The sequence below is a fragment of the Musca autumnalis genome, unplaced genomic scaffold, assembly GCF_047663935.1.
Source record: "Musca autumnalis isolate F117 unplaced genomic scaffold, ASM4766393v1 scaffold_3, whole genome shotgun sequence".
NCBI lineage: Eukaryota > Metazoa > Arthropoda > Insecta > Diptera > Muscidae > Musca > Musca autumnalis.
The window spans coordinates 194,390,851-194,408,393 of NW_027411866.1; the positions used below are offsets into that span (position 1 = coordinate 194,390,851).

Genomic DNA, 17,543 nt, shown 5'->3' on the forward strand with positions numbered 1-17,543 from the left:
AATAATGAAGAAACATTTTATGTTATAGTGCATTTTTTAAATTCAATTTATTTGCATTTGTTTTTGTTTTTACACTTATTCATCTCTCTGCCTTTCGGCATAAACATTAAAATGTTCATTCAGCCATACTATCACGCCTCTCTCGCCTTTGGTTGCCAGTCCAACGAATGTTATTGCATTCAATAGAGCATTCTATACTTTTCCTTTTAGCAATGTAACTAAAATTAATTAATAATATAGTCATGTGCATGTATATACCGTACATAGATTTTATTCGTATGTGTGTGTGTGTGTATAGCTATGTATTAACATGAATATATTGCAATTTAATTCTCTACATATTTCATTTATGAAAAACCTTTTCTTTATTAGATTCTGTCATCAAACATAACAACGCCAATGGCTAAATTGAATTTGAAATTAAAATTATGCCTTGCTCTGCTCTCTTCTTTGCTGTGTAATTATATTAGCGGTAGTGATTAGAGTTGTACAATCTAGTTCATTTTAAAGATCTAGTTCAATATCCAGATCAGTCATTCGGATCAGAATGGTTCTTACTTACTTACTTAGCTGGCCCATTACAGAACGTTTGTTCTATAGGCCGAACTAAGAAGAGATCTCCATTTCTCTCTATTTGTTGTTTTGCTCTCTGGAATACCGCGCCTTTTCATCTCATCATCCACTTGTTTGCGCCATCTATTCCTTGGCCTGCCAATTCTGCGTGCACCGCCAAGCGGTCCGTATTTATACGCCTTTTTAGCGGGTTCATCATCGCTCATTCTTATGATATGGCCTAGCCAACGCAATCGCTGCATCTCGATACGTTTAACAATATTGATGTCGTTGTATAGCAGATACAGCTCGTGGTTCATGCGACGTCGATATTCACCGTCAACGCAGATTGGTCCGTAGATCTTTCGAAGAATTTTTCTCTCAAACACACCAAGCACTGCCATGTCTGCTTGCGCAAGTACCCAGGCTTCGGAGCCATACATCAGCACGGGTAGTATCAGTGTTTTGTAGAGCGTTATTTTTGTTTGACGAGATGTGGCTTTGTTTTTAATCTGCTTACTTAAACCAAAGTAGCATCTGTTGGCCAATACAATTCTTCTTTTTATTTCACAACTGATGTCGTTTGTTGTGTTTACGGAGGTGCCGAGGTAGACGAAGTCTTTTACTACCTCAATATTATAGGAACCAACTTCCACAGTCGGTCCGAGCTCAATGGACGCATTGCGCGTCGACACCATCAACTTGGTCTTCTCACCGTTTAACGCCAGACCCACTTTAGCAGATTCTCCTTCGACCTTCATAAAGGTATCAGTTACTTCTTTTACTGATCGTCCCATGATGTCTATATCATCAGCATAAGCAAGTAACATGTGACTATTGGTGTAGATTGTGCCACTTCTTTTGACGTTTGCCTCTCGTATAACCTTTTCTAGCAGGATGTTGAAGAGGTCACACGAAAGGCTGTCTCCTTGTCTGAAACCTCTTTTGGTACCAAACTCTTCGGAGAGGTTCTTTCCTATTTTAACTGAGGACCTCGTATCAGTTAAAGTCATGAATGGTTCACCAGCTTTTAATCGTTCGCTTGATGAAAACACCAAATAGAAACAAACAATAGAATGCAATCAAAATAATGGTTTTAGACCCGAGATATGACGCAATGTGACTCAGACAATTTGGAGTCGATTTAGCCATGTCCGTCCGTCTGTCTGTCTGGTTGGCTGGTGCTCACGATACCTCACGGTCGGATGAACCGATTTGGTCCAAAATTTGGCGTTAGTAATATTTTACCCAAACTTAGTTTATGTTCCGAGATGAAACCTCTACGGCACCATGAGTAGTGGTTGGAGTGCACAATAACTCTCGAACGGATCAGCCGATTCGGTCTCAAATTTGGCGTTCTTAATATTTTATCCAAACTAAGTTTAAGTTCGAAGATATACTATATCTGCGCATACATTCCACAAACGTTTGAAAATGTTCGGAAAAATTGTGCGCACGTTAATTCTTAAAAGGAGTTAAAGATTTGGTCCATACTTTGTACATCGTGAAATTTTTATCAGACATTGATGAGATTTCAATATGGTTTAGGATCTGCTCTCGAATCTCTTTGATTTTTGTTGTAACAACTTGTATTCACTGCCCCCCATTACGACGGTACAAGTTATCTCAAGAGCATGTCCATACTTCTTGAGAAAATAGTCAGAAAGTTTTAAAACACCTCTTTGGCACCATGTGTAATGGATAACTCTCGAACGGATAAGCCGAATCGGTCCAAAATATAGACTTTTAATCCCTTTGTTCTTTGTCCTTTGTCGTATCAACTTGACTTCGCTTTCACAATAACGCATTGCTGTGAATTGCTTGTTTACATTTTGTATGTGATTTTATTCACAATAATGCATTTTGACAACTAGTGTGATAATCAGCTGTTTTCCCGTTGTGCCTGTATTATGTGCCATGGTGGAAAAGTCAATTGAGAAAAATTAACTGTAGGTGGAGCTAACCTCTGTTGTTACGATATCATAACAACATTCTGTTAAACGAAAATTGTTATTCATTGGAATATTGACAACAAAAAATTTAAACTCAAATGTGACAGCAATCATTTTTGTTTTTATACCCTCAGCCTTTAGGCTAAAGAGTGTATTTACACTTTGATACGACCAAAAATGTGTCTCATCGAAATAATGGTTTTAGACCCCAAGTATGTTTGTACGATGTCCGTTTCAGACAATTTTGAGTAAATCTAGCAATGTCCGTCCATCTGTTTGTCTGTCTGGCAGGCTGGTGCGCACGATAACTCTCGAACGGATCAATCGATTCAGTTCAAATTTTGGGTATCGAAATATTTTGTCCAGATTCGATTTAAGTTCGAAGATTATGGCCCATCTCCTTCAGGTACCTCCCGCACAAATGTTCAAAAATTGTCGCAAAACTTGTGCGCACTATAACTCTTGTAGGGAATAACCGATCTGGTCCATACTTTGCACATCGTGTAATTTCTACCAAACTTAGATGATGTTCCAATATGGACCCAATCGGTCCACTCCTTTGGGTACGTCCCACACAAAATTTCGGAAAAGTTCAGTTTAGGACCTGGTCTCGAATCGCTTTTATTTTTGTTTACGCAAATTGTATTCGCTGTCCTCTATACGACGCTGTACGTTTCATTAGGGGCAAGTCCATACTTCCTGAGAAAATAGCCTGAAAGTTACAAAAAACCCTATGACACCGTGTGTAGTGGTTGGAGCGCAAGATAACTCTCGAACGGATCTGCCGATTCGGTCCAAAATTTGGCTTTCGCAATATTTTGTCCAAATTTAGTTCAAGTTCAAAGATGGATTATATCGGTCCACTCCTTCCGGTACCTCCCCCACAAAAGTTCCAAAATGTTCGGAAAATTTGTGCGTACGATAACTCTTGAAGGGAGTAACCGATTTGGTCCATACTTTGCACATTATGAAATTTCTACCAGACTTAGATGAGGTTCCTTGGGTAAATTCCTCCGGTAAATTCCTTCGAGTACCTCCCACACAAAATTTCGGAAAAGTTCAGTTTAGGGCCTGCTCTCGAATCGCCTTGGTTTTTGTTGTAACATCTTGTATTCACTGTCTCCTATAAGAAGGTACAAGTTATCTCAGGGGCAAGTCCATACTTCCTGAAAAAATAGCCTGGAAGTTGAAAAAACCCTATGACACAATGTTTATGGGTGGAAGCGCAAGATAATTCTCGAACGGAAATGCCGATTCCGGCCAAAATTTAGCCTTCGTAATATTGTCTCCAAATTTACTTTAAGTTCGTAGATAAGCCATATCGGTCCACTCCTTCAGGTACCTACCCCACAAAAGTTCAAAAATATTCGGAAAAATTGTGCGCACGATAACTCTTGACAACACACAAAATTTTGGATAAGTTCACTTTAAGACCTGCTATTGAATCACTTTGATTTTTGTTGAAGCAACTTACAATCGCTGCCTCAATTACGATGGTAAAAGTTGTTTCAGGGGCAAGTCCATACTTCTTGAGAAAACAGCCCGAAGGGTGTAAAAACCCCCTATGACACCCCCATGGTCTATGTCGGTCCATTCCTTTAAGTACCTTTTCCGCAAAATTTTTGAAATTTGCACCGGCTGAGGGTATATCTCTGTCGGCAAAGCCGACTGATACTTTTTTGCTTGTTTTTTATACCCTCCACCATAGGATGGGGGTATATTAAGTTTGTCACTACGTTTGTAACTACTCGAAATAATCATTGTAGACCCCACAAAATATATATATTCTTGATCAGCGTGCAATTCTACATCGATATAGCCATGTCCGTCCGTCTGTCCGTCTGTCCGTCTGTGGAAATCACTCTAGCGTCCGAACGGATTGACGTAGGTTGATGAAATTTTGGGAAAATATGTTATATTTACGTAGGACTTTTGGTATTGAAAGCGGGCTATGTAGGTCCACGCTTTCGTATAGCCCCCATACAAAATGACGCGTCGTCGTTTTAAGAAATTTTTAAGATATTTGGCCCATTTTACCACCGAATTGGTTGTAATTTGGTACTTTGTGTCTCCAGAGGCCAAAAAATATTCCTACCAAAGTTGGGTTATATAGGTCCACGTTTTGGTATAGCCCCCATAAAAGTCCCCTTATAAAGTACGCGTCATTTTAATATATTTTGAATGTATTAGACCCATTTGACTTTATAACTTTATATTTTGTGTTTCCAGAGGCTTAGAAACATTTCTACCATAAAATGTTTATATAGGTCTACGTGTTGATATAGCCCCCATAATACAATATCTCCCGATGTTCGATATTTTGAACGTTTTAGCCTCATTATCTCACCGAGATGGCTGAAATTTGGTATTTAGTCTTCGTTGAGGGTATAAAACTTTTCCCCCAGAAATTTGTAGGTATAGGTCCACGCCATCATATAGCCCCATAGAACGGTACCTTCCGAATTTCGGTATTTTGAAGGTTGTGGCCACATTAATCCACCGAAATGGCTGAAATTTGTGGTGGAGGGTATAAAAAGTTCGGCCCGACCGAACTTAACGCTTTTCTTACTTGTTTTTTTTTTGTCATAGACAAAGAAATCCTTTCACCTAAATTCTCTCACTCAATGAGAATTGAGTCAGTTTACGAGATACTCAATTTTTAAAATGGCAAGAACTTTACATTTTTAAACTATTTGTGATGGTAAAAGACAATATGTGGGTAGTATTTGACCGGATCTACACCCGCATATAAAATAATCAAAAAAATCTTGCAATTTACCCAAAAACAAAATGCAATTGAGTGAACACACAGCATATTGGTTGAAAGAGCGACCCCTACAAAAAACAAGCACACTACAATTTCTCTGTCTATCTCTTATTTGTCTATATTTTTTACTTAATAAAAAACAAATAAAAGTATAGAAACAAATTCCAGCCACAAAACACGACGTTAATGTTTTCTTTGATGACAAATGGGAAACAAAAGCGACTAACATTGCTGTTATCTATTCCAGTAAATGGTTTAGCACTCTGTAACCAAAATAGTGAACTATTATCATATGTTTTTGAAAAATACATTTGTTCAAGTCTTTATTTCTACGAGTATACGTCTTTGGTGTTGAACTAGACTGTACATCTTTCGTTCGTTGATCGTACGGTATTCAACTGATTCTAGTTCAGTGAATTATTGAACTACATATATATCGACTGACCTAGTTCATACGCTCTTTTCAATGAATCATCCAATTGAACTAGTTCGTTCATGAACTATACAACTCTAGTAGTGATTAGAACTGACAAACTATCGATAGTCGGACTATCGTTTTGATTACTATCGTAAAACAAAGGTTATGTCGGCCAACAAAACTGGATGTTTGGGTAATCTGTTGCTAATTATTTAATAAATAAAGGCTTCCGAATTAGATATGAATAAAGCTTTACGACAGCGATTAAAACGATAGTCGGACTATCGATAGTTTGCCAGCTCTAGAAGTGATGCTATTTTCTCCATGGGTATGCTTGAAAATTGTTATTGATTGCTACAGAGCTTATTGTTTAATGTTTTAGTTGAAAAATTCATATTATAAAACCATTTATATACATAATTATGAAGTCAAATGAACTATTTCCATAGAAATATGAAGTAAAAATGTAATTACATGTTAGTGGTTGTACATGCAAAACTCTTGAAAAATGTTGATGAATGAATGAGAAAAACAATTGCTTGTTATCTAAATAGATGACCCGATACAGAAAGATTTTCCACAAGCCGGCTTAGAATCGATTTGTAAACGCATCAATCTTTTAAGCATCTTCTGGAATCGAAAATACCATGTTGAGGGGTATAGCAAATCAGTTTTGGTCTCTCTAGAAGAGGTTAAACAATAGTTTTGTATTAAATCTCATTCGGAACTAAAAAACGAGTTAAACTACTTACTAAGTAATGAGTACGGTGGCACAAAGCGTGTGCTAGTATTTTTGTTAACAAAATAAAGAACAGATGGTGGTGCACATGTAAGCGTTTAAACAACCTTTAATATTCGCACGCGTAGCACAGTGTGTTCGACTAAAAATCAGAAGTTCGCATGATCAAATCCATCAGAGAGTGAAATAAAATAAAAATATGAAGTGCGTTGAATTTGAAAACAAATTCCACCGCAACTGAACTGATAATTTAAAATCGTCATGTGGCATACCGCGAGATAGAGGCATCCTTGGCATTTCATCCACACCTCTACGTAAAAAGGTTTGTTTTCGTTGTATCCAACACAATTTGACAATCCCTCAAAAAATGCTCTCGCCGATTGGCCCAAAGAAATTTTGAATAAAAATAGGTAAAACAAGTAAGAATGGCGTTAAGTTCGGCCGGGCCGAACTTGTTATACCCTCCACCACAAGTTCTATTGAAGTAAAATGGAATAATTTGTTTCCTTTCGTGTATGAAGAAGACTTAATACTAAATATCAGCAATTTCGGTAAAACAATGTGAAGCACCATTCTATGGGGGCTATTTCAAAACGTCGATCTATACCGACAAATTTCTTACGGAAAGTTTTTAGGCTCAAATTTCCTATATTTCGGTAAGAGAATGTGGCTAAAACTTAAAAAATACCGAAAATCAAGAAGTACGCTTCTATGGGGATATAGGAAGACGTGGACCTATACTGATAATACTCTTCTGGAATATTTTATTACTCTTGGAAGACGAAATAACGAATTTCAGCTTCTATGGGGATATAGGAAGACGTGGACCTATACTGATAATACTCTTCTGGAATATTTTATTACTCTTGGAAGACGAAATAACGAATTTAAGCCATTTCGGTTGGATATTGACGTCGCAGTCTTCAGTATTACGAAAATCCGGAGGTACCGTTCTATGGGGGCTATATCGAAACGTGGACCTATACCGACGAATTTTAGTCAGAAATGGGGCAATATGAAAGAGTGGACCTGTACAGACATATTTCTGGCGAACAGTTTTATATCACATTGAAGACTAAATACCAAATTTCAGCCATTTTGGTGGAATATTGAAGACACAACCTTCAAAACACGAAAAATCAGGAGGTACCTTTCCATGGGGGCTATATAAAGGCGTGAACCTATACCGACAAATTTAAAGGGGAAGTTTAAGTAGCCCCAACGAAGTCTAAATACCAAATTTCAGCCAGTCAGTCGGTGGAATATTGAGGCCACAACGTTCAAAATACCGAAAATCGGGAGTACCGTCCTATGGGGGCTATATGAAGACATGGACCGACACCGACAAAATTCTGGGAGGAAGTTTTGTACCCCTAAAGAAGACTACGTGCCAAATTTCAGCCATTTTGGTAGGATAATGAAGCTAAAACCTTCAAAATACCGAAAATCGGGAGGTACCGTTCTATGGGGGCTATATGAAGGTGTGGACCGATACCGACAAAATTCTAGGAGAAAGTTTTATACCCCTAAAGAAGACTACGTACCAAATTTCAGCCATTTAGGTGTGATAATGAAGCGAAAACCTTCAAAATACCGAAAAACGGGAGGTACCGTTCTATGGGGGCTATATGAAGGTATGGACCGACATCGACAAAATTCTGGAAGAAAGTTTTGTACCCCTAAAAAAGACTACATACCAAATTTCAGTCATTTCGGTGTGATAATGAAGCTAAAACCTTAAAAATACCGAAAATCGGGAGGTACCGTTCTATGGGGGCTATATCAAAACGTGGACCGATATATCCCATTTTCAATACCAACCATCCTGCAAGTAATAGCAACTTCTGTACCAAATTTTGACTCTCTATCTTTAAAATTGCGAGCTGTATCTTGATTTCAACAGACAGACAGACGGACGGACTGACGGACGGACGGAAAGACGGACATGGTCAAATCGACATAGAATTTTATGCTGATCAATAATATATATACTTTATAGGGTCTCCGACGAATATTTCGATGTGTTACAAACGGAATGACAAATTTAATTATACCCTCCATATGGTGGAGGGTATAAAAACTTTTTAAGTTAAACGGTTTTATGTTAAACATACATTGCAATGTTTAAGATAAATGTACTAAAAACCAAAAAATAATAAAATAGATACAGTCGTGGGAATTATAAACATATGCATAGACTAGACTAAAATAAAACCGTGGGGCACGTCAATTGTCTACAATCGTTAATTAAAATGTTTGTTTTGTAATGTTACACTATAATTAGGCAGTTGTTCAACCGACAACGATGGACGTGTGATAAGTAGGTCTAGTATGTGGAAACAAGCTAGCAAGCTCGATTATAAGCGAGTTTTAGGGTTTCATAGTGGTGAGCGAGTAGTACTTTGTCGATTAAAGACAAACTACGAGCAGTAAAACGCTTCCTCGCCAGGCAGCAGTGTGAATGTCCAACGATAAACTAGTTGAAACATTTCTTTTATTTACATGGAGTGTATAACTATTGGAATTTCCATGAGCAAGAAATAGTAAGTAATTTCCTCACCGTCTGCGGGCCAACTGCCTAACGACGAATTAAACGATTCTTCTATCGCACATTAAGTCGATAATTTGTAGACAATTGACGTGCCCCACGGTTTTATTTTAGTCTAGTCTATGCATATGTTTATAATTCCCACGACTGTATCTATTTTATTATTTTTTGGTTTTTAGTACATTTATCTTAAACATTGCAATGTATGTTTAACATAAAACCGTTTAACTTAAAAAGTTGTTTTACCTATTTTTATTTTCTAGTTTTTAGTTATTATTTCGCATTCTGTTTAATTCGTTTAGTGCTTCATTATTGCAAGGTTTCATGCCCGTTAGTTTATTGCAGTCCAACTCCTCTATACGTAGTCCCTGCAAAGATCTTACTCTACTAAGAGCCACGTAGGCTTGACCTTCTTCAAACAGTTTCGCACCTAAGTATACGACTGCGTGATCCACAGTGCTGCCCTGCATTTTAGCTAGCACGCAGTGACAAAACCTTTTTTTCCTGTGTTTTTCAAGGACGTGGGTTGAAACCCCAGTCTGGCTCAGCTGACTTTATTTATTTGAAAATTTTGCCTATTAGTGCAAAGATAATTTTTAATATTAATTTTAATTAATTTCTCGTTGGAATTGAGCTTAATGACCGTTTATTTTTGCAAGTGAAAAATGAAAGCCGTAGATCGATTATCGTTAACCAATCATCACAAATTTTTTGTAGAAATCGTTTTTTAGCCACAACCATGAACTGGTAAAGGTTTTTTTATCGATTGGACCTTTAGAGCATTTGCATGAAAATTGGCCTTTGGTCGCATAGAAATTACTATGGAAACAAAAATTCCTTTTGTGTAAAAGGTTAACGTTAACAGATCGTCATAAAATTTCATATACACGTTTTTTGGATCAAATGAAAAAAATTAGGGGATAGGCGTTTCAAAAAAATGTCATTCTTTGGGCCGCCCTAATGAACATAGTAGTTTCAAAATCCGCAAAAACTTTCTAGGTGTAAGCACCTTTCATTTAAAGTCGGTTCAGGCGCACCGTGTCGTATCAACAATAATAACATGATAACGATAGCCTCTTTTCTCTATATTAGGAAACAATTTTGATAGTAAGAGGCACTTTAAAAAATAAACAATTTTAATATAATAAATTGAAGAGCAAGTACTACTTCTTCGGGAATTTAAGACTTTCGAAAATATTGACTACTGAAAAATTATAATTAAACAATTTAAATTATAATTATCAATACACTACCCAACAAAACTCAAACTGGGTACTTGCGCAAGCAGACAAGACGTTGCCAAGACAACACCGCGTGTTGCCAGGCGCCATTTGCAATTTTTTTGACAGTTTTTAGCCTGTACGTACTCAGGACAGTTTGTCATGCGACCTTGAGTTGTTGTTGTTTACAGTGACTTCAAAAAATCACATTGCAAAAATGGAATCTACTTGTTAACATTTTCGTCCGATCATTTTTCACAACTTTCGACGTGGATAATCACGGCAAGAGTGCGTCGACCAAATTAGATATTTGTATGTCGATAAAGAACCATCCTATAGCACTATGAAAAACTGGTTTAATGAATTCAATCGTGGTCGCAACTAGCTAAAAAACGAAGGTCGACCAAAATCGGCCATTGTGCGAGAAAAAAATAAGCCGTGCGTGAACGGATAATACAAGATCGCCATGTTATATACCGTGAATTAGAGGCATCCTTGGGCATTTCTTCCACCAACTAACATTTCATATTGCAAAATTGGACAATCGCTCAAACAGAGGCACTTGCGGATTACTTATTTACCTAGCTGGCCCATTACAGAACATTTGTTCCATAGACCGAACTAAGAAAAGATCTCCAATTCACTCTGTTTTTCGCTTCGCTTTTTGGAATACCGCGCCTTTTCATTTCTTCATCCACTTGTATGCTCCATCGAAGCTTAGGCCTCCCGATTCTGCGTGCACCGGCATGGGGCATGTATTTATACGCCTTTTTAGCGGGTTCATCATCGTTCATTCTTATGATATGGCCTAGCTAAAGCAATCGTTGCATCTCGATACGTTTAAATATATTCATGCCTTTGTATAGCTGATATAGCTCGTGGTTCATGCGACGTCGATAGTCACCGTCAACGCAAATCGGCCCGTAGATCTTTCGACGATTTTTCCTCTCAAACACACCAAGCACTGCCTTATCTGCTTGCGCAAGTACCCATGCTTCGGAGCCATACATTAGCACTGGCAGTATCAGCGTTTTGTATAGGTTTTTTTTTTTTTGGTTTGACGAGATGTGGCTTTGTTTTTAAATTGCTTATTTAAACCATAGTAGCATCTTTTGTCCAATACAATTCTTCTTCTTATTTCACAACTGATGTTATTTGTCGTGTTTATGGCAGTGCCGAGGTAGACGAAGTCTTTAACTACCTGAAAATTATAGGTACCAACTTTCACAGTTGTTCCGAGCTCTATCGACGCTTTGCGCGTCGACACCATCAATTTGGTCTTTTCGCCGTTTACCGCTAGACCCACTTTCGCAGATTCTAATTCGACCTTCCTAAAGGTATCAGTTACTACCTTTACTGATCGTCCTATGATGTCTATGTCATTAGCATCAGCAAGTAACATGTGACTATTGGTGTAAATCGTGCCATTTCTTTTGAAATGTACATCTCGTATTACCTTTTCCAGCAAAATGTTGAATAGGTCACACGAAAGGCTGTCTCCTTGTCTGAAACCTCTTTTGGTACTGAACTGTTCGGTTCTTTCCATATGCATCTCTTGGGTCTTCTTAAGGATTTGCTGCAGGGTAAATATCTGGTCAATAGGGGACTTGCCAGGTCTAAAGCCGCATTGGTAAGGTCCAATTATTTCGTTGACCATTGGCTTTAGTCGTTCGCACAATATCCCTGACACTATCTTATAGGCAATTGGGAGAGACTTATGCCCCTATAGTTGGAGCATACGGTCTGATCTCCTCTTGTGGACGGGACACAGGATGCTTAGGTTCCAATCGTCGGGTACACGTTCTTCCTGCCAGATGGTGCTAACTAGCTGATTCATACATCTTATCAGCGCGTCGCCTCCGGTTTTAAACAGCTCGGCTGGTAAGCCATCGGCTCCTGCTGCTTTATTACTCTTCTGCCGGTTGATTGCTGTTTTTACCTCATCTTGGCCGGCTCTTGTGGATTGGTGCAAAGAAATTGTGAATAAAAACGATCGTTGTGCTTCAAACGACATTTATAAGATCGCCACAGACGACGAATCTTGGATCTATGCTTAGGAGTCCGAAACAAAACAGGAATCAACCGGTTAGGTCTTCGAAATCGAGCCAAATCCAGTCCTTCGGACTAAATGGTCGCCAGTTTTTTTTTTTTACAAAACTGACCATGTTTGTTTGCCAAAAGTCTCCTGAGAAATTAGAAAAACGAACAAAAGAGCTCTCACACATCGATTCAAACCAGGGCCTTTTGACTGGACAAAACGTGGAATTGATGGGTCATCCGCCGTACAGCCCTGACTGTGGATCCAATGACTATATTTAGTTCCAGCAAATCAAGAAAAAAGGCGTGGTCAACGATTTTCGTAGCCAGAAGATGTTGTAAAACCCTTCAAAAGCCATGGTTTTGAGGTGCCTATATCTGAGTGGAAAAAGGGATTCAATAATTGATTTGAGCGCATGAAAAAGTGTATAAATCATGCTGGAGACTACTTAAGAAAGCAATAAAACTATTGTTGATGGTATTGGCGTTTTCATTGTTGGACCAGATAGTTATCTTTCAGCCCTCGTAATAGGTCTGGTATAAGACTGATCTAGAAGAATTTGAATTTCATCCGCCTTGTTGCCATCCTTTCATCCCCTGGAGTCGAGGTGTTTTAAGGCGAAATAATTTTAAAACGATTATATCGGCATTTACTTCCGAAAGGATTGTGGTATCTGTAAAAAGTCACAATAGCTGATCAAATAATGGTCCTCTTAAAACGTTTGCTTGTCTCATGGTCATTTGGGGTTCAGTCGTCGCATTCTTCATGTGTAATAGTATTTTTGCCAATAAGCTGGCAATGTACTTAGCCGAACATATTAGTCACAACCTTATCGGATTTTATACATAGTTGAGATGAAACAACCATTCGAAATGGTGGACTATGCCATAGTAAAGCATGTGTGTGTTTTATACGTTTTCAACTCAAGATGTAGAACAGTGTAAAGTAATATATAATTGATAAAATCTCAAGTGGATAACTTTATCAGCTGATAAAGATAGACAAAGAGTTGATGTAGTTTGATTGCCATACGCTTATATATTTCAGTCTCCAGACATAAGTTAAGAAATACATTCACAAAGATGAAGACCTTTCAGGGATACATTATAGGAATTGTTGCTACAATTAATATTATAAATCTGTCCATTGCAAGTCCTACTTGGTATGCAACGAATAATGGACAACGATATCTGATTGAAGTTGATACTAAGGTACGAAAAAAATCATAATTAATTTCAATTTTAAGCATTTCCTTTTTGTAGCTAAATTGGCTACAAGCCAATAACGAATGTAAGCGACGAGGATTGCAGCTTTTGGAAATCGAAAACAAAGAAAAGAATCTTCAAATCAAAAATATTTTGCTTAATATTAGGGGTAAGTTTTAACTCTTCTCAGAAAATATGTTAGAGATATTTTATCAAAACCTGATCGATGCCAAATCGGGTACATGTTTAAAACCCTCTGACCTTTCTTGTTGCAAGAATCTATTTTAAATAACAGCAAACATCTTGTACCTATAGGTGGCTCCAAGGACATTTGGATAGGTTACCACGACGCATTTAATACCGATGGTGATAATTATCGTCCTTTTTACAACCTATCTAGTGGTCTACAAATAACTTACAGCGATTGGTATAATGGCGGCACCTCCAATCGACAGCCACAAGACCATTGTGCCCAGATATCAAATAGTAACAATCTTCAATGGATATCGACAGACTGTTCATCTAAAAATGCATTTATATGTGAAGAACCCAATAATGTTCGACAAGTTGAAGATAAGCGCGAACAAATATTGGAAAGGAATCATAAACTATCCAGTGAATTTAGACAAATGGAAAGCAAATTAAAACAAATCGATGGGGACATACGACAGGACACATTTTCAGCATTAAACAAACATCAAAAATCTACAAATGATGTTATTGCTGATCTGAAACAATCAATTGAAGCTATACTAAAGAAGAAACCTCTCTTGTTAGTCCTAATGGCTGATTCCATAACAACTTTTAACAGTTTAGTGGCGGAAAAAGAGGCTGAACTGGCTAAAATATCGGCAGAGTCTCGGGCAACTGTACTGAGTTCTCATGCTCGTGGTCAAAACTCAGTGAATGATTTAACAACTAAGTTTTCAAATTTACTTACCAGCAATACAAATGAAATTAACAGATTATTGACTTCTTAGGTTCTTTCCCAACTGTTTGAAAAAGGAATAAATAAAGGAAAAATAATTATTTTTTTATTTGATTGTTGTCTTATTAGGACGAAGATCATTTTATTTGTGAGACTTTTTATTTAATTGAATTAATTGAGCTTATCATGACCTAAAGAGTTTTGTATTGAAAAAGTAATATCTAGCGAAGTCCCTACACATCCAACCAATATGCTACGATCGTTTCGCTGGTGGTTTAAGCCAGCTCATCAGGCATATTTAGATGTGGTGCTAGACAAAGGCTGAGTTTGAAAACTTATTGCAAATTTGCAGTTGTGAAGTATTTTTGCAGCCTTCCTAGAATCCTTCTTCAATACAACACATACACAATCGAAGACTTTTTTCTTCATAAATTGTAATGCCTTCAAGTTCAGAAGTTTGATAGATTGGAAGTGGCTTAGCGTTCTAATAGTAGAAAAGACTCCAAAAATAGTATATATGGTAAATTTCAAATTTCCTTTACAAATACATAGAAAAAACATTAAAAACTTTTTTGGCGAGCACATCCGCCATTTTTGGTACATGGGTTACGAAAAAAATCGTGGTTTCAAATCTGTTCGCGTTCACAAAATTGGATGCTGCACTCAAAAGTTATATGCGGTTTTACTCTCGTGTAAAGAAAAAATATTTAAAAATTTCTATTGTGTTGTAATAAGAACATGTATATATGAATCGTTAGCAGCATTTGATATCTATCCGTAGATGCTAAAATAGTTGCTAATTTTATTTTATTTATTTATTTATTATTCTAAAATTTTATTTATTTATTTATTATTCTAAATCAGAGTCCAAAAAATCTCTAAAAAAATAATTTAAAAATACGAACAGAATCTAGACAACGCGTAGAAAAATGTGAGACCAAAATTATAAAGATCGCGTTTATAACTTGCATATTACAGCAACAACAAAGAACGGAAACTTATTGTTGGAAATTATTTCAAAAATATATTTTTGGTTAAATACGAAAAATTTGAAAAATAAATGTTGGGAGTTATTCTGTTATTTCGCTAAATTTCGATCCAAATCCTGAAGTATTTTGCTTAAACTTCTACGAGAAAAGTAATTAGTCATCGTGAAAGTATATTTGCTTTCTGTGATAAGCAATAGAAATAAGAAGTAAAGAGTAATATTGAAATTACAATCAAAGAAAAAACATAGAAGTTAAAAAGCGTATAATTCGCGAATTGGTTTAAATCGGTTGAGGTGCATTTGCTTTTCGGATACAGGGAGTCCATGTCTATCAATATGCATGGATTTTCCCATGTTTCATCCAGCGGCCAAAGTGTGCCATCAGTTGCATCTTACTATTCAAAAAACCTTCAAGTGGGCAAAATTACGCGATGTGCATATGATTATAAGGTGCATCCGATTTCAATGGCCCCCTATTAAAAATACGTCAATATAAATTATTTTAGACAGATTCGTCAAGAACTGCGGATGTGCCACCGCATTCTATTTTGGGATAAATAGGGATATTACTCCTGAATCTTTGTAATTTGTGACACACCTTTTTGGCAAATATTATAATCGCGTATAAAGGATTACATTTATGCAAAAATAATCATAGAAAATCGCGGTTCAATTCGCGGAATTGTCAAAATATATTTTGGCAGATTTTCCTACTTTCAAGGTATCTATTTTCGGCGTTTTAGTAGATGGATTCGACCGCGGAAGAGCTCATTAGAACCGGCACGTTCTAATCCCCGCGGAGTTCAGGGGTACCTGTGCGACAGTTGTAAATTTTAAAGCCAAAAAATAGGTTTTTTTCAGAAAATTTACGCACCAAATTTTCGCCTTTGGATTCCTATTACTAGGAAGCTATACGGAGCACACTCATGAGATATACATCGAACTACGTGGAATCTACAATCCTATAAACTAGTTTGGATTATTATCTAGTTGCACCCTATAATTATAAGAAAAATTCGAAAAACACTGAAATCAAAACTTCAAAATGTCAGCATCGATTTTAGGGGGATGCAGTGTATATATCCGAAAGTCATACACTAGAACCATGTTGCCCAAGGGGTATTGTTTAGTTCTTTCTTTGAGCACAGGTTTGAGTTTTGCGTGGTTTGGCCAGAAATCAAAAAAGAACACAAAAAACAAGTAAACTTCAAAGATGGGTTATACCGGTCCACTCCTTCCGGTACCTCCCCCACAAAAGTTCGAAAATGTTCGGAAAATTTGTGCGCACGATAACTCTTGAAGAGAGTAACCGATTTGGTCCATACTTTGCACATCGTGAAATTTCTACCAGACTTAGATGAGGATCCAATATGGACTCAATCGGTCTACTCCTTCGGGTACCTCCCACACAAAATTTAGGAAAAGTTCAGTTTAGCACCAGCTGCATTCACTGCCCTCCATACGACAATACAGGGTCCATACTTCCTGAGAAAATAGAAAGATGCATAAAAAACCCAATGACACTGTGTGTAGTGGACAGAGCGCAAAATAACTCTTGAATGGATTTGCCGATTCGGTACAAAATTTGGCCTTCGTATTACTTTGTCCAAACATAGTTTAAATTCGAAGATAAGCCATATCGGTCTACTCCTTCAGATACCTCCCCCACAAAAGTTCAAAAATGTTCGGAAAAATTGTGCGCACGATAACTCTTAAAGGGAAGGACAGATGTAATCCATACTTTGCACATCCTAATATATGTACCAGATATAGAGCACGTTTGATTATGGACTATATTTGTCTACTCCTTCTGGTACCTCTCATACAAAATTTCGGATAAGTTCATTTTAACGCCTGCTCTCGAATCACTTTGATTTTTGCATCGCTACCTGCATTACGACGGTAAACGTTTTTTCAGTGGCAAGTCCATATTTCTTGGGAAAACAGCCCGAAAGGTGTAATAAACCCCTATGTCACCATATGTAGCGGTCGGAGATCACGATAACTCTCGAATTGTTCAACCGATTTGGTCCAACATTGGGTCTTCGCCATAGTATATCAAAACTTAATTTCATGGGGCAATACCGGTCCACAACTTCCGGTACTTCTCCCCAATATTCAAAAAATGCTATGACGATATCACTTGAATGGGGCAAACAATTTGGATCTCCTTATATTTTGTCAAAAT

The 17,543-nt window shown here is 37.3% G+C and overlaps 1 protein-coding gene across 1 annotated transcript; it reads left to right on the forward strand.

Moving 5' to 3' along the window:
- The first annotated feature begins 13,283 nt into the window (after positions 1–13,283).
- LOC141396868 (lectin subunit alpha-like) lies at positions 13,284–14,476 on the forward strand. Its single transcript, XM_073972549.1, has 3 exons — positions 13,284–13,445; positions 13,497–13,608; positions 13,755–14,476. Exons 1-3 carry the CDS (start codon positions 13,317–13,319, stop codon positions 14,417–14,419), a joined length of 906 nt encoding a protein of 301 aa, XP_073828650.1. The 5' UTR covers positions 13,284–13,316; the 3' UTR covers positions 14,420–14,476.
- Positions 14,477–17,543: the final 3,067 nt, after the last annotated feature.